This window comes from Hippocampus guttulatus, chromosome 18, assembly GCF_054856545.1.
Source record: "Hippocampus guttulatus isolate MCC_2025c chromosome 18, RoL_Hgut_1.0, whole genome shotgun sequence".
Classification (NCBI taxonomy): Eukaryota; Metazoa; Chordata; class Actinopteri; order Syngnathiformes; family Syngnathidae; genus Hippocampus; species Hippocampus guttulatus.
In genome coordinates, this window is record NC_141278.1 from 4,403,121 (window position 1) to 4,420,010 (window position 16,890).

Genomic DNA, 16,890 nt, shown 5'->3' on the forward strand with positions numbered 1-16,890 from the left:
CCGCGCAGCAGTAAGTGGAGAATATGAATTCTAGAAGAGCCTTTCATCGTCATGTAAGCAAGTGAATCCGAGTGAGGAAGGCAGAGGCAAAAAAAGAGGCTGATGCAGTGAACGCATTTCTACCTGTTTGCTGGTGCCATCTCCCTGGCAGCCGTCAGCCACATCGACGCGAACGTGGCTCTCCGTCTGCATCGCTCGTTCTGCAGCACTTGTAGCTCTGCTTTCTTCTTCCTCCTCCTCCTCCTCCTCCTCCTCCCTTTGCCTGGCTGCCTCTGAGGGGCCGCCGCTGCTCACTCTGCGCTCCTGCTTCAACTTCTGACGCCTCTTACGCCGGTTGGAGCCCGAGGCGCCGGTGGCGGGCTTTTGCGGCGAGGCTCGTCCTTCGACGGGTCGTTCCCTCGGGGGCTGGACGTAGGAGGGAGAGGGTCGGGAGAACCTGCGGAGCTCCAAAGGCCGCCGGACGCCGTCTCGCTCAGCTTCTGCCGCCGTCAGGCGCGACTGTAGAGCTTCAACCTCTCCTCGTAGGGAGCAAATGTGTGGGTGCTGGTCCTCTCCTCTTCTTGTGTTAACCTCTTCCAGCTTTTCTTTCAACTGTTCAATTTGATTCTCGGCGACCACTAGTTGCTCCGTCACTTGGGAAAGCCTCACCGCAAGGCTTTCCTTCTCGCTCATTGTAACGTTCAGCCTCTCCGCGAGTCTGGTGGAGTCTTTTTCCACAGCCTTGGCGCACCTTTTGGCATTTTCGCCTTCCAGGTCAGCGATTTTGGCCCGCAACTCAAGCGCTTCCTTCAGTGTCCTCTCCTCCAGTCGCGTCTTCGCTTCAAAAAGGCAGGAGTACTCCGCCTTCAGTTCCTGGTAGTTGACTTCGAAATTCTTTTCGGCAAAGGAAAACGTGGTGCGTTGCTTTTCGATCTCCTCCTTCAGCTGAGCGGAGAGTGTCTCCGTTTCCACCGCTTTGGCGTCATTTTCCCGCTGCCGCACCTTCCATTTGCTCTCCCAGCTTCGATCCTTCTCTTGAAGAACCTCCATCTTCTTCTGCAAAGTTTGGATTTCGCTCTCCAGCCTGGTTCGCTGCTCCCCACCCTTCCGCAGATCTTCAAGCTCGACCTGAAGCTCCCGCAGCTGCCGCACAAGCTCGTCCTCTTTGGAGCTGTGCAAGGCCAGCTTGAGATCTTCCTTGAGGCCGACGATCTGGTGCGAGAACTCCTCTCGCTCGTTGGAAAACGCAGCCTTTTCCTTTTGCAACAAATGTAGCTGGTCTTCGTAGGTGAGGCGCAGGTCATCCAGGGATCTTTGGTGTTTGCTGGCAGCTTCGTTCAGGAGGTTCTCGGCGTTGAGGAAGCTCTCTCGACGGAGCTCCTCCCGGAGGTGCGTCAGCTCCTCCTCGTGGCTGAACAGAAGCTGCGTTCGCAGTCTCTCCAACTCGGCCTCCTGCGACTCGGCCATGCGGCCCAGGACGGCGTCCTTCTCCCGTTCCAACATCTCCAGCTTGATCTTGTAGTTGGTCGTCTCCGACTCGTGCTGGGCCTCAGCCTGCAGCGCCGCCTCCCCAGCGGCGGCCAGCTGGCGGCGCAGGTCGTCGGTCGTGTCCGAAAGGAGCCGCATCTCATCTTGCTGGCTCTCCCGCGAGACGAGATTATCGGACACCAGCTCGGTTTTTTCCCTCGCCGAACGGAGCTCGCCACGGAGGCTCTGGAGCTCGGCCCGGAGGTTAAACTTTTCCCGGTTGAATTCATTTGTGGATTCCGCTAAGGTTGCTTGAAGCTCCTGAATCTTCCCAGTGAGAGTTTCCTTGATGGTGGAGTTTTGAGCCGTCAGAAGCTCCACTTCGGCGCGGTGTCGCTCCACCTCAGCCTGATGTCGCTCCATCTCGGCGCAATGCTGCGCTGCGACTTGCTCCATACGCACCGTGTTCTGCAGGTTGAGCTCCTGCTTCATGTGGACAATCTGCTGACCATACATCTCGTCCAGCTCGGCCCTGAGGAGATCCAGCTTTCGGACGCCGTCCTCTTGCATTCTTTGGACGGCGTCACCCTCGGACAGGCTGTCCCGGTGACAACGCCTTTGCAGATCCTCGACCGTTCCCATGAGCTGCTTAATCTCATCAGAAGACGTTCGCTCCCTCCGCCGGGAGCCGGCGAGCTCACTTTGACAGCTGTGTAGGTCGCCTCGCGCTTTTTCAAGGTGCGATTTACAACTCTCCATTTCGCCTTTACTGCATTCTAAATCACGCTTGGTGTTCTGCAGGTCGCCCAGGCATTTCTCAAGCTCCGACTCCTTCACGGCCACTCGCTGCTGGAGAGCCCGCACGCTTTGCCGCGATGACTCAAGCTCATCCTCGAGCCGGCTGAAAGAACAATCCCGCTCGGAAATGACTCTCTCCTGCTCTGCTATAATCAGGTCCTTCTCATCCGATACCTGAATGTCGTTCGCCGATTGTCCCAAAATGGCGATTTCCTCTCGGAAGAGGTTCAGAGACGCCGTCTGCTCAGACAGCAGCAGGTTCTTCTCCTTCAGCGTGGTGGCGAGAGTCTCTTCCGCTGCTCTCAGTTCGGCAAGAGACTGATCTTGATTCATGATGACCTTTTTTTTCTCGGCGAGAAGCAAATCCTTCTCATTTAGCCTTTGTGTGAATGATTCCTCCGATCTTCTCCCTGACTACAGTAACAGTCGGGTATTAGATATACAAAAGAAACATTGACCGTTCATTATGTACCTCCGAAATCCTCAGGCAGCACTTTTTTTTTTGTTCACACGCAAACGTTAAGACTTGCTGCTCATCAAACAGCTTCAACTTACCGTGGCACATAAGCAGCCTCAAGTAGAGAATTTTATTTCGTTTTAAACTCCTTTTGCACCTGACATACGGTGCTTAGCACTTAGCAAACAAGCTCCTGATGTGTCGAACCGTGGCCTCTTTCAATTCCAGTGAGTTGTTGGCATTTCACCATTTTGAACAGAAACGATTACGTTCAAACTAAATTCACATTTGTGCAACCCCGTTTGCAGAAAAAAATACATTTTTATAAAGGCCACCATTTGAGGAATCGTGGGAATCACTCCCGACAGGGAACAGAAAGATCATGGAACTGACCGACTCCATGTCGCCGATTTTACGCCGGAGCTGACCGATGAGCTCCAGCTGCCCGTCGCTCTTCTCCTGGTTTTTGGCGGCTTCCATATTGGCCTCCTCCAGCTGCAGCTGGTAATGCGCCAGCTGCTGCCGAGCCTGAAGAAGGTCCGCAGCCGTGCTGCTGTGGCTGGTGTTCCGCAGCGTCTCGCCGGCCTGCAGCTGTAAAACGACTGTCGTCATCATCATCGGAAAAACTTTCATCTGTATTTATGTATCGAGGAGGCATATTATGGAAAATGGATAAATTTTGGAATGGCCTGGGAACAAATAAATGACTTGGAAACAAAACAAAACAAAACGTGCCCAATACATCTCCCACCTGCTGGAACTGAAGCTGCAGTTTTTGGCTCTGCTCTGTCAGCGCCAGGAATTCCTTCATGATCTCATCTTTCTCCTCGCGAGCTTGCTGGAGGTTCGCGGTGAGCTGGGTGATGATGGCGTCCCTCTGCTTCAGGGCGGCCTCAAACTCCTGCAGCTGGAAGCAAAACGTGAGGGATGAGGGCAAGCAAAGACAGTGGAGCTCACTTTGCGGACTTGGGAGGCATCCACGATTGTGCTTCTTTTAACTAGCAACTTTTGGACTTGCAACGCAAATCAGACGAGGACAATGGATTATGTCTTGATCTTAAGACAATTTGGGTTTTTTTTTTTTCAATGAAACGTCAGGAACGTTTAGATTCACTATTCAGGGATGCTATGGTAGTTATGTTAATTTGCCATGAGGATTATGAATGCGTCTTTGAGGGGAAAAAAAATATTGTAGCCTAAGGGGTCCTAATCGTCATATGTTTCATATTTAATTGCTATTTACCTTCTGTACACCCTCTGTTCCAAACTCGGCTCGTATTTCCTCAAGCTCCTGACTCAGCTCCTCCACTGCCCGCGTCTTGGCTGCAAGCGCTTCCTTGACGTCCTGTATCGCGCTTCCCTTCATCACCTTTCGGTCTGCCTCTTCCTGAACAAGCAAGAGCCATGAGAGCGTGTGCAGCTTTCCGCGAGACACGCGAAAAGGAGATAAGAGGGCCTTTAAACAACACCCAAGCGCTGCAGCAGAAGGTTTGAAAAGCAGAGAGCGTTGCTGAGGAAGGAACGTGTGGTACTTGTGTTGAAAATGCATGTCGGAATTCACTAAACTCAAAGAGCACTCAGTTTTTAAAATGTTGCTCGGAATCGGTTGTATTGATCAGCACCTCCATAAGCCAAGCAAAAGAAAAGGGGTCAGTGTGACCTTGGGGCGTGCAACTATTACCAAAGCTCCATGTAGAAGAATTTCAAATGTTAGGACAGAGTCAATACTTGGCACGCAGGGAGATTCTGCATATGTTAAGCGAATGGAGTCAGCGGCGGGTTCGGCCATCAGGGTCCAGGAGCAGAGAGCCGCTTGATCGGATTACTGTACCCAAATAAAATCCTCGGAGGAGGACGTCATTAGATTGGCCGTCATCTCACGGCAGCCGTTGACCTGCTAAGTCACAATGTGTCGGCCAAAGAGGAAAGAATCACATGGATGAGTGCGAATGGAATTGGAAAGTCTCCTTGATGGGGGGAAAAAAGGTGATAGTATGTCCATCTCTGGGAAATAGATACTTTCAAGCAGTGATTCCGAACCAAGGTGCAATGAAGGATTATCAAATGATCCAATTCCACTTAAGTGGCCAAAAATGATTGACGACAATTAATAGCTAGGCTAGCGACATAGGCAGAACCATTTAATGCTCTTCCGCTAGAGGGCAGAAGGCCTCTCATTAATCTATGTTATGCCCTTTTGTGATATTTTTCTTTGGTGGTATGCAATGAGATTTTTGGGGAATGATAAATACGCGTCTTGGTTGACTAAAGGTTGGGAAACACTGCTCTCAAGCGGAGAACACACGTATCAACAATCAATTGATCATTTGACATACAATTCCTTGACTATGACGCCCACCTACCGACTTGCAAATGTCTTACCTCAGAGGAATAATCTTCTGCCGTCGTTGACACTTCGCTCTCGGGCTGAAGCACAAAAAGTTTACTTTTTTTTTTCATTGCGTTTCACAAGATTGTAGCGACGCATGCTGAAAGTTGGATGCAAACGAGCCGACAGCAAAACAATAAGGAGAAATAAAGGCAAATAAATGCATTAAACCGCGATGAAAAAGCACTCTGAGACCGCGGGAGCTGGTCAGGACTGTGTGTTTCTATGGCAACCGCTGCTTTTGTGAGCATCAAACGCACAGCACATGGAGTCCGGCGCGTAATAATGGCACAAAACACAGTCGACAACAAATAAGAATCTTTTGCTGTGGAAAAGCATTCATGCTACGAGTTTTGAGAAAAAACAAACAAACTGTCCTTGTGTTTTGCTTTTGGTGTTGCTGAAGGCAAGGACGTAATCCGACAAATACAATTAAAAAGCTCCTGTTGTGTGGCATCAACAACCAAAAACTTCAAGATGTCCACTCAATTTTATGTTGACGAGTGAAACTGGCGTTTTAACTTTCCAGGAGATGCCAGGTGCTTGGGCCTCAAGAATCAATTAGGACATACCTCGATAGTGTACGTTTGGTCATGCTTGACAGTCTCCCCGCTGCGTAGTGTCTTGGAGAAGCTGAGCTCAGCAATGGGTTGTGCCTCTGTATTTGCTTCCGGCACTCCATGTTGGTCACCGACCGACTCGTCCTCCCTGCCCGTCGAGCGATCCGGCTCCACGCTTCCCTGCGAGTCCTCCTCGGACTTCTTTTTTTTCTTCTTCTTCCTCTGGGAATCTGCGTGAGCTTTCCGTTGACGGTACTCGGCCAGCTGCAAAAAGAAACAGATATGTTTGAAAAATTAAAAAAAAGAAAGAATGTCTGTGGACATTTTTGCGCACATTCATCCCATAAGAAAAACAAATGAACTTACTCTTTGTCTGCACAATTTGGGAAAAGTCAACCGAAACATGTCATCGTCCCTGTTTGGAGCATCCATGTAACATGCATCGCATGTCTTTTGCTCTCCCAGCAGGTGCTAATCCTGACTAAGGGATTAAACTTCAAACCATGTCAACGATCAGTTTAAACTGTCCTGAATCTCGGCAAGAATCTTGATCTTCTTTTCAATTGGAGACTTTAAAAAGATTTATTTAAAAAATAAAATCACTCAATTCACAACTGCTCGCTTGTCAATTACCATTGGTTTTTTTTTGTGTCTATGCTCCGTCCGTTGCTGAAGACGCCTTTAATGCTGAACCGCCATGTGCGCCAGCTAAGACGTCCGTTTAACTGAATTAGATCACTTGAAACGAGGGACACCTAATCCGCAGCGCTCTCCAACCAGATTTCAGTGAAGACAACTTTTTCAGAGGGAGAGCAAGAGAAGCAGCCATGTCGGAGCCATAACAGAAGATGTCCCGGCTACTTTGTAAATGCTTTTTAAGGTTGTCTTTTTGAATTACATGAAGCACATTCAGTTACGTTGTGTTTGAAATGCGCAAGATAAATAAAACCGCCTTAGCTCGCCCAAAAGGTAATTTGAGCCAATTTGTTATCCCAAAGTTTGTACGCACAGGTTTACCTGTTGTATGTGCCACAGGTGGACATACAGGTGGTACATGAAGCTGATGTTGCGAGCTTCAGGTAGAACTCTAGTTTGATGGATTCAAATCTACAAGGCGCTAGTGTGCAGTTGGGGAAACGTGGCTGTTGATGAGCTGCTTAGCATAGCGAACTGGCCTACTTGGCTGCGCTGGTGCTGGGGTGGGAAGGGCAGAAGGTGTTGGCGGAGGGACACATGGGAGTCAGTGGAGAAGTATCTCCATCTGGGCCAGCGCTAACCACGTAGGGTAGCAACATATGCTGTCTGGACATATTTACAAACATATCTGAAAGCAGCATTGTGTTGTAAAATGCACAGCAAAAGATTGAAAACACATAGAAACAATACTTGGGGAGGGAACTTTAGTTCCCAGCTGTGTTCCAGTGATTGATTTTCGATTTCCTCTCAGCATTGGAAGCAAGGCACAGTATATTTTAATTAATTTACACATGGTTGGAGCACAATAAGTTTGTAGGCATGTATACTAAGTGGGTAATGTAATTGTGACCTAATTAGCAGGGGTGCAAATGGACATAGCAAAGGCAGTACAAGTCAGGAATGGGGGGGATTTGTGTCTTGTAAATCCTGTTACACCTGCCTGCCAGCGTCCCGACAGGGGAGGCGTCGGAAAGCCTCCACTTACTTACTTGTACTCACTTGAAGCACTCCAGTTTTAAGCAAACAATGACGTTTCTCATGCAGAATGACACAAGCGTGTACTATGTAGGGAGCTAGCAAGGGTTATAGGCAAACCCGCTGTCAAATTAGGACCGCACGTTAGGACTGACAGCTGTGTGTGTGTGGGGGGGGGGGGGGACAACTGACAGACCACAAGGACTTTTAAAGCAAAAAGGCAGTTGTCAAAAGAGTTATGCTAACAGTGTGATACCACCACCGGAGGAGTCCTACCTTCGCTTTGCCGGTCTCGAGTTTCTTTTGCCGCTCCTCGTCTTCCATGGTCACCGTGGCTAAAACAAACGGAGAAGGGATCACAGACGGTGCATTCGTACCGGTGGCGAAGTGTGTGGGGGCCGCGCCGGCTTCCAGTCGGCCGCCGTTCGCATTCTTTCAGGGATTGCCTCCTTGTTGGCAGTCGGCGGCCATGTTGTTTTCCACGTAAACGTGACACCCCGCGCGTGATGACGTCTGATAGGTGGCCTGAAGCCACGCTCCCTGCATTCCAGCGGTGTTGCCTTCAAGGACTTGGAGAATTGTTGTCAATAATGAAACTTTATACAATCAAAGAACTTGACAACAGCTGCAGTATGCTTCCAACTGGCAAACCATGACAAAGTCGGCCCTCGTGGGCTGTTGTCCTGCTCATTTCCCATCACTCCCTGTTGCAACACACCTGATTCAATCCTATGCAGTGTATAACTGTTTAAAATATAAAATTCAATATAATTTAGGTGCAGATTCGAGCAACAAACGTGACACTACGCACACGATTAATTGTATTGATTGCAGTGAAAGTAAACGTGTTGCTGTTTTGGGCCGCACTTCTGGAGGCACAGTCAACTACTACTATAAGCTTTTGTTAAATTGTTAATTATTATCATTTTATAACTACTATTGAGGAATGAAAGAGTTGGGACAGTCACCTATATCACACAGACAGAAATCAATTCTTCAATCATGAAAAAGATCTGTGAGGAGTACACAGGCACATTGCCTCCTACACACTAGTTTTTCTGCTTTTGTTGCAACTAATGGCCCATGGGCCATGTAGGCCCAGAACATTTGTTCTAATTCTACAAAAGAACACCTCACATGAAATGTTATGAAAAGCCATATAACGTACGACTGCTCACAAAACAAAACATTTTGATAATGGTATCATAATTTGCTATGCATTTGACAGTGTGGCAATCAGGCAGACTGCTCACATCCAAAAGTGCCAATACTGGTCAATGTGTTCTTTGTATTATTTGAAGGGAAAAAAAGAGAAAGATCACAAAATATATTTTAAAAAAACATGTACAGAGTAGATTCCATTAGCTGGCTTTTCTTATAATTAGCTTTTCTCCCATTCCATTTCATTTATGAAGTGATGAGCACATTGTTCTCCCACCAAAATGACTGCTGCTGTTTCTATGGTAACAGAAAGAGAGCTGTCCCAGTTCGAAGGGCTGCCTTTTTGTTACATTTTGTTTTTTTATGAACAAAATGTTCAAATCCACCCCCCCCCCCCACCACTCTGGTCAAATTACACCTATGAGAGATTTTGCAATAGTCATCTCGAGAACGATCTGTTCCCCTGCAACGTACCCGCAGTGGCAGATGAGGAGGACGAGGACGCTCTGTGTCTTCTGTTGATGGGAGTGGAGCAACTTATCGTCTGACAGATCTTGAATTCCACCCATCTTCTTTTAGACATACTGTGTCTAACTTGATGCCACCTGTGTGAGCAGTTAGTTTTTGTGCCACAGGAGCAGAGGGAACTACTGGGCATCTGAAAGTTTAGGCTCTGATCTGAATTATTCATTCGCCGAGGGAGTAATGTGTCAGCAGCCCTTAAACATGAGCAGCATAAAAATTTCAACAGTCGGATCAGGATTTAAATGCATATTAAGGGAAATGAGAGTATTGTGTAATATGATTGTAAAGTATTAAGGCTTAGTTAGTTAAGAACCCCCCCAAAAAAAAAATATCATAGAAACATTGCACTCTACACTTTGAAGCTCTGCTTCTGCAGGATCAAAGAGGATAAAAGCAGAAAATTCATCCTGGTATACTCTTTGTAATTGCATGCGATGAGGACAATCATAACAGCTGACGACTACTTGATATTTATATATTTTCTAGGAGTGAAAGCTGTTTTGCATTATGAATAGCTTGTGCTTCGGTTAAAATATTCATAAGTGGAGGTCCTCATCACCGTTGAGAGCCAAACAATCAGTCTGTCTGTATGGCCTGTGGCCAGCATGAAGGGGAAAAAAAAGACTGCATTGTTTTTGATGGTCGCACATTTCTTAGTTCAATGTCGATCATTATGGTACGACTTGGAGAGTCAAATATTTTTTCGAAGTAGTACTTTCTGTAAAAAATGTACCCTCCGAAAAACTACATGTTTTTTGGAATGTGGGCGCACAAGAGAACAAGCAAACACCACGAAGGAAGCACTGTTATTGTAGATCGTCGTGTCAATTTATTCCATGCCACTCCATTTCAACCTTCTGGTCGGATGCTAAATAATGAAAGGCAACCACAAGATGGCGCAAGCTACATCGGTGGTAAATGATAATCAAAGAAGAAAAACCAACGAAGAAGAAAATACCCCAAAAATAAATACATTTCAAACTGTCATCGTGCTTTATCTCAGGAGGTATGTCTGTTATAATGTTATAATAAAAGTTTTAACATTGTCAATATATTTAAATTCTATCTCTCGCTAATCACTTGTTATATTTCTCCTTAAACGCTGACGTTTTGTACGCGTAATATGGGCCTCAATATTCAGTGCCGTTTGAATTAGGCTTGTGTTTCATTGAGACACAACTAGATGATACACTTGAATGATCTTATTCTAATTAGTCACTTAAAGGAGTACAAAATAAGTTTTGTTTGACAATTTATCACAGACCTCAAGTGTTTAAATAATATTTTTGTATACTCGCCAAAATAGCTAAGACAAACATTCACGCTCCAATGCTAAAATGTTTTTTAATGCAACAATTTAATGCCACTGTGCCTATAAATATTGCTGAGAGCCAAGCTTTCACATCAGTTCTAATTTCTCGGGATGCTTCTACCTGCATTTTTATTTCTAGTAAGTGTGATTATGCTATTTCCAGGTCGCATGATGCTTGCAAGGATATCACACTCTTGAAAAATGGCTTCTGGGTTCAAAGTTTTAAAAGGACCACACGGATTATCCACTCTTCAACAAGCTTTTAAATGCATCCCAGTACAGTCTGTGACAGGTTGCATTCTCCAGAGGTTTTACAGCGTGACAGCGAATGAGAATGGTGCCAAAGGATCTGTGAACGCTGAAAACGTGTCTCTTCTGGAAAACTTGAATCTCTTGGGGGTGGACGTGAAGATGGCACGCCAGCGTCAACCCGGCGTTCTCCGTAGGATCTTCACTAATGAGCAAGGCCTGGCTTCGTTCCTGCAGGGCAAAGGTGCCAGCCGCCAGACCGTGGCCAGCATCATATCGCGTTACCCTCGTGCCATCACCCGCTCCCTGGAGCATCTGGAGCAGCGCTGGCAGCTGTGGAGGAACATCTTCCAGACCGACGAGGAGATTGTGGCCATCCTGGACCGCTCACCGGAGTCTTTCTTCCGCTCCAGCGACAACAACAACTTGAAGAAGAATATAGCGTACTTGTCTTCGCTCGGGCTCAGCAACAAGGACCTCCATCGGCTGCTAGCCACTGCACCTCGCACCTTCTCAAACAGCCTGGAGCTCAACAGGCAGATGGTGGAGTTTCTGGAAGACGTCTGTGTGGAGCTTGGCGGGACTGGTCCCAAGGAGTTTGCCAAAGCGATCATCTCCAGAAACCTCTATGTTCTCATCCGGAGCACAAAGCGAGTCAAGGCCAACATCGATAACCTGCGAGCCACTCTGAAACTGAGCGACGCAGAGTTTCTGACAGCGCTTCAAGGGCCGGTTGCAAAAATCCTGGACCTCTCCAACGAGTACTTGAAAAATAACTTGGCCACCCTTCAGGCGAGGCTGCTTGCGCTGGGTTCTTGCGAAGAGGATGTCAAAAAGCTAATCATCGGCTATCCAATGGCTCTGTACATTGGGGCAGCGACGCTGAGCACTAAACTGGACTGTCTCCTTGAAGGAGGAATCACCATGAAGCAGATATTGGACAGGCCCAAGGTGTTGGACTACAGCACGAAAAATGTCGCTGCCAGACTCGAGGAGCTTCGTGGGATCAGCTATGACTTCAAAGCGAACGGGATCGGCATCCTGGACTTGAGTCGGAAGCGATTTTCAGCCAAGATCGAGAAATTGGTCACTTCCACTGATGAGTGAATGTAGCTTCTTGTGTTCACTTCGTGTTGTTACTGTTGAAAGTGGCTTCCAGTTCATTTCACCAAATTCCCTTTTATGATGTCATTATATACAATGGGTGACAGATTCCACAGGAAAAAATAAATAAAACCGGTGACTTCATGAATAATGAACCGTAAATATGCGGGGCATTGCTCTATATCATTAAGATAAGCATATTCATCATCAAATGAGACTAAGAAGACATCAAGAATATTTATAATAAAAACCATGAAATCCCCAAAAGTGATACATATTGGTTCTTGTGAGACTTCAGCTCAGGAAGCATCTAAAGGATTAACGCGACAAGTACGTTTACTTTGTTTACTGTGTTTGTGTTCTTGTTAATTCATTTTACATTATAGTGTATTATTTCGTTGGGTTTTCTTTTTAAGAGAGCAACTTTATATAACCAGCATTAGGTTGTTGTTTTTTTTTTTGGGGGGGGGGCAAAGGTCTTTATGAAAACGTCTGAATATGGCTTCTGCTGGCAATATAAAGTAAACAAATTATTTACATTCTGATTTCTAGAAGGAAAACGTCGCTTTCTATTTTTGGAATACTGTTTTTCAAGTCAACCCAGGATGTTAATGATGCTATACGGCCCCTCCTGACGCTTACACCGGACTGGAACGATTGTTCTTCGTTTGTCATTTCCGGACCCTTTTAAGTGGTGTACTGTCGCCTCTTCACGCTTTTCAAAGACTGGTCGCGTTAGTTGCATATAAATACTACGTCACAATAAACACACGGAAATAAAACGATTTTCCTACACTTGGCATACGCACTGAAATAGCTCATGCTAGCTGTCGATTGTTTCAATTGTGATATTGACTTCGCGTTAGCCGCTAGCATACACTGATTAGAAGACGCCAAACTGTCAACACCAGCAAAGCAGTAAGTAAGCGCCACGCCAGTTGCTCACCATAGATCAGAGTATTCATGTTTGTCTCGTGATATGTACACTTTAGAACGATAATCATGCATGTCCCGTCTTAACAGTTAACAACAGATGTGATGGAAAAACCTGCAGAGGAAACAACAGCTGCAAAGGGGACAGAGGCTGCAGTAAAAGGTGAAGCAGCCCTCAAACCAGAGTGAGTCATTAAACTATGAACAACTACCAAACTGGCTGAGTTTTGTTTGTCAGTTGAATATACAATATCTTGAAGAAAGTGTCGGAGTGCCATGCTGTCTAATAGAAAGGTGGTACGTTGCTGCATCTAAAGGCACCTAAATCATGGGATCAAGTGGAAATGTCACCATCATCCTAACTGTGAAACAGACTGAAAACCATCCTCCCTCTCCACTGCTTGCATTTACAGATTCATCACCAGCAAAGAAAAATTCCATGACTTTCTTGACTCCGAATGGCAAAGCTCAAAAGGAGGCGAGAACAAGTCGTCTGAGGACCCACCCGAGGAGCCCGAAATAAAAAGGGTGAAATTGGATGCAGATGAGATCAACAAAGGCGGCAAACGCCTGAGGGGGCAGAACAAGTCAAGGCCGCACAAGAAACCAATGTCGTATGATGAAAAGAGGCTGTGTGCCTCTGTTATTCAGGTAGGAATTTTAAACGAGATCTATGTCCATATGTTGTAATGAAATGTTCTCACCGGTCATCCCTCCGACCTCGTTAGGGCAACCGGGAATGTCCCTATGGCGACAAGTGCCACTTCTACCACAACGTCGCTACCTACTTGGCCAACAAGCCCCCCGACATCGGCGAACGTTGCCACAATTACGACACCTTCGGGAAGTGCACATACGGCCTCTCCTGTCGCTTCGCCGCGGCGCACACCACAGCGGAGCTGACGAGCGCCGAGAACGCCGACGTGTTGAAAAGCCACGAGGGCCGCGTGCCGGTGAGGAACAGCCTGACCAAAGAGCTACAGAATCGTCTGAGGAAGCATTCGGTTGCATTCGACAAGTCGGCGGAGTACCTCAAGACACTTAACAACAACAAAGAGGCAAAACAACAGCAAGGCAATGGTAGGGAGACATTTTAGTTTGTTGAGCATACGGGGCAGCAGTTTTCAAACTGGACCCAAAAGGTTTGAGAACCGCTGACGTGACCAATATTCATAAGACCCATCTTAATCATTTAAGTCGTTTTCCAGGCGCCACTGACTTACCAGCAGATCCACCGACCGAGACAATGTGTGAATCTACAGATGTAGAAACGCAGGTAAAAAAAATAAATAAATACTTTACATCACTGAAATGCCTCTTTTCAATATTTCTTTTTAATTTTGGATGCAGCACAACTAAGTGTTGGATTCACACTGCATCTTGAAGTCTCAGTCTCCGATTGTCTATTCACATATCCAATTTGACCACGTGAACCATTTTCTTTCTTCTCTAGGTTAACTCGGACAAGGCTTGCGCCGTGAGGACTGTCGGCCCGTTGACCGACGTGGATGTCATCAAGTTGCGAACGTGTGAGAAAAAGCAGGTATCGCCCACTCCCCCGGAAATATACTGTAAAAGTTGAAACAAAGATGGCTGAACGAATGTCTTTGTCCTCGAAGGTGGACTTCCGAGACAAACTGTACCTCGCCCCGTTAACAACCGTAAGCGCCGCTCGAGTGAAATTTTCGCCCATGTCACTGGTGCAGCTGTTCATCATGTGCCTCCGTCTATTTCCTCAGTGCGGCAACCTGCCGTTCCGCCGCGTGTGTAAACGTCTGGGAGCGGACATCACCTGCGGCGAGATGGCCATGTGCACCAACCTGCTCCAGGGTCAGCAGTCCGAGTGGGCTTTGCTCAAGCGGCATGAGAGTGAGGATCTCTTTGGAGTCCAGGTTCGATGACAGACCAGAATTGCAAATGGCCGTCTCAAACAAAAATGGCAGAATCCTTGCTTCTTTGCTGCATGGTTGAGTCTGACTTGGTCTTTAGGTGGAAGGCTGCTTCCCGGACACCATGACGAGATGCGCCGAGCTCATCAACAACAGCACAGAGGTGGACTTTGTGGACATTAACTCGGGGTGCCCCATCGACCTCGTATATAAGAAGGTGAGGATTTTTGCCATGGTGTCCCCCCCAAAAACATGACTCACCCAGTTTTTTGCTGCTCAGGGCGGAGGCTGCGGCTTGATGACGCGCACCCGCAAGTTTGAGCAGATAGTGCGGGGAATGAACTATGTGAGTGTGCATGTTTAAAATGATTTTGTGCGGTTTTGGAGGAAACATTTTTTGTTGTCGTTTCCTCTCCCTCCATCTCTATCTAGGTGCTGGATGTCCCTTTAACAGTGAAGATCCGCACCGGCGTTCAGGAGAAGAACAACATCGCGCATAAACTCATCCCCGAGATGAAAAATTGGGGCGTCTCAATGATCACGGTAATTATTTTTTGCTCTCCAGATGAGTCCGCATACGAATTATGGTCAATAAAGAGTTAACAAATGTTTCAAAACTTACTTACTCAATTTACTCACAAATTTGCTAACTCTGTGGAATCCTGGCCTGCATCAGGCTATTATTCAAAAGCAGGTGGCCACACCGGTCAGTTTTACCTTCTGTCATCTTGACACTATCAATTACTAGCATAGACTGATGAGCAAATGTATTTCTTTACCTGGTTAAAATAAAAAGAAATAAAAACAACACGTTGCCCGCCTAACCTGTTTTTCTTCCTGGCGTTGTTCATCTAGCTGCATGGCCGCTCCAGAGAGCAACGCTACACCAAGCTCGCTGATTGGGACTACATCACCACCTGCTCCAAGCTAGCCAGCCCCATCCCACTTTTTGGTATCAACAGAATGATCAATAGATTGGAAAACATTGTTCTGCGTGATTGAAAAATGCAACAGCGAATGAAAGTTTCTGCTGTCTCGTCTTAGGTAATGGCGATATTCTGTCCTATGAAGATGCCGCGAGAGCCAAAGAGACGGGCGTTTCTGGAATCATGATCGCAAGGTTGGTGTATTATTCTATTAGTGCCGTCGTCCCCCAGCAAACGATGCACTCGACTGCAGAGAGTACCCGGCCCGTTATCTGTGGCGGCGTTTCACGGGAAGAATTTTGAATTGTTTAACAAGTCGTAAAATAGATGATAGTTCAATAAGCGTCATCATGTAAATCATAAAATGGACGTCGTATAATTCCGATCATTCACCAGGGGTGCTCTGGTGAAGCCGTGGCTCTTCACAGAAATCAAGGAGAGCCGTCACTGGGACATCTCGTCGGCCGAGCGTCTGGACATCCTCCGAGACTTTAGCAACTACGGCCTGGAGCACTGGGGCTCGGACACGCGCGGTGTGGAGAAGACGCGCACCTTCCTACTCGAGTGGCTCTCCTTCATGTGCAGGTGGGACGCTGGCGCCACGCGCGCCCGTTTCACGTACGAGCTTTTTAAAATGGGGCAAAAATGTGTTTCAGGTATATTCCGGTGGGGCTGCTGGAGCGAGTACCCGTGAAGATCAACGAGAGGCCACCGTACTACATGGGGAGGAATTACCTGGAGTCGCTAATGGCCAGTCAAAACGTTGGAGACTGGATCAGGATCAGGTGAGCGGCGGACTCGTCGCAGGACGCCTCATTTGCTCTCTCACTCAAAGGTCCCGCAAAATTGTCACATCAGAGCTGCAATAGGAGATGGAAAACGCATCTGTCAATGTTGTCTTTTTCAGGCAGCGTGAAAGGGGCTCTTACTGTAATCTGTCAGTTTTGCTTTTTGTGATAAATCAGCTTGCAAATCTTTTCTTTGTTTTCCAGTGAAATGCTGCTTGGACCGGTGCCCAAAAACTTCAACTTTTTGCCCAAACACAAAGCCAATTCATACAAATGATTTATTATTATTTTTTTTTTTTTCCCCCCCTGCGGAAAAACAAACCCAGGATTTGAGTTTTTTTGGGCTGAAGCTAAAGAAATCAAGTTTGCGGTGTTTTGAATGATAAGAGAAATTATGTTAATTTGAGTTTTGGTACACTTGTACTGTGCAATAAAGCCTCACTGAAAATACCACTGTCACTTGAATTCTGTCGCTAATCAAAACAGCAGCACACAAACAATCTCTTAAATGAATTAAAGCATAACATTTTTCCCCACGCGGCATTAAAGGTGCTTTTGAATCATGTGGAGTGCCGTGTGGTGGTTCCACAATGTTGTGTGTTTATATTCTACAATTCTAGCTCCATAATCAATCTTACTTTACTTCCTCTCTAATCAAAATTGTATTTCAATAATGCATGAG

The 16,890-nt window shown here is 46.7% G+C and overlaps 3 protein-coding genes across 7 annotated transcripts in view; 2 read left to right on the forward strand and 1 right to left on the reverse strand.

Annotated features, from left to right (window-relative positions):
* Window positions 1-7,811, reverse strand: part of akap9 (A kinase (PRKA) anchor protein 9) — a 35,808-nt gene extending 27,997 nt beyond the window's left edge. For 3 of the 5 annotated variants that reach the window (XM_086136638.1, XM_086136640.1, XM_086136636.1), the window contains exons 1-8: window positions 6,017-6,328; window positions 5,663-5,914; window positions 5,084-5,128; window positions 4,533-4,598; window positions 3,945-4,088; window positions 3,453-3,608; window positions 3,095-3,292; window positions 124-2,658 (exon numbers count right to left, since the gene is read on the reverse strand). In XM_086136638.1, the coding sequence (XP_085992764.1) occupies window positions 124-2,658; window positions 3,095-3,292; window positions 3,453-3,608; window positions 3,945-4,088; window positions 4,533-4,598; window positions 5,084-5,128; window positions 5,663-5,914; window positions 6,017-6,082 (3,462 nt within the window). In that variant the 5' untranslated portion in view covers window positions 6,083-6,328. Of the gene's footprint in view, window positions 1-123; window positions 2,659-3,094; window positions 3,293-3,452; window positions 3,609-3,944; window positions 4,089-4,532; window positions 4,599-5,083; window positions 5,129-5,662; window positions 5,915-6,016; window positions 6,329-7,597 lie in introns of those variants that run through there. The other 2 variants (XM_086136637.1, XM_086136639.1) reach the window with 2 other exon arrangements.
* Window positions 7,812-9,948: 2,137 nt separating this feature from the next.
* On the forward strand, window positions 9,949-12,100 carry mterf1 (mitochondrial transcription termination factor 1). The gene is made up of 2 exons (XM_086136669.1): window positions 9,949-10,013; window positions 10,483-12,100. The coding sequence occupies exon 2, from the start codon at window positions 10,521-10,523 to the stop codon at window positions 11,673-11,675; it is 1,155 nt and encodes a 384-aa protein (XP_085992795.1). The 5' UTR covers window positions 9,949-10,013; window positions 10,483-10,520; the 3' UTR covers window positions 11,676-12,100.
* A 170-nt stretch (window positions 12,101-12,270) lies between these two features.
* dus3l (dihydrouridine synthase 3-like (S. cerevisiae)) lies at window positions 12,271-16,658 on the forward strand. The gene is made up of 16 exons (XM_086136649.1): window positions 12,271-12,590; window positions 12,696-12,790; window positions 13,019-13,256; window positions 13,334-13,685; window positions 13,814-13,881; window positions 14,059-14,148; window positions 14,225-14,266; window positions 14,345-14,497; window positions 14,595-14,711; window positions 14,775-14,840; window positions 14,927-15,037; window positions 15,350-15,446; window positions 15,539-15,614; window positions 15,817-16,005; window positions 16,077-16,205; window positions 16,413-16,658. Exons 2-16 carry the CDS (start codon window positions 12,711-12,713, stop codon window positions 16,483-16,485), a joined length of 1,881 nt encoding a protein of 626 aa, XP_085992775.1. The 5' UTR covers window positions 12,271-12,590; window positions 12,696-12,710; the 3' UTR covers window positions 16,486-16,658.
* The last annotated feature ends 232 nt before the right edge of the window (window positions 16,659-16,890 follow it).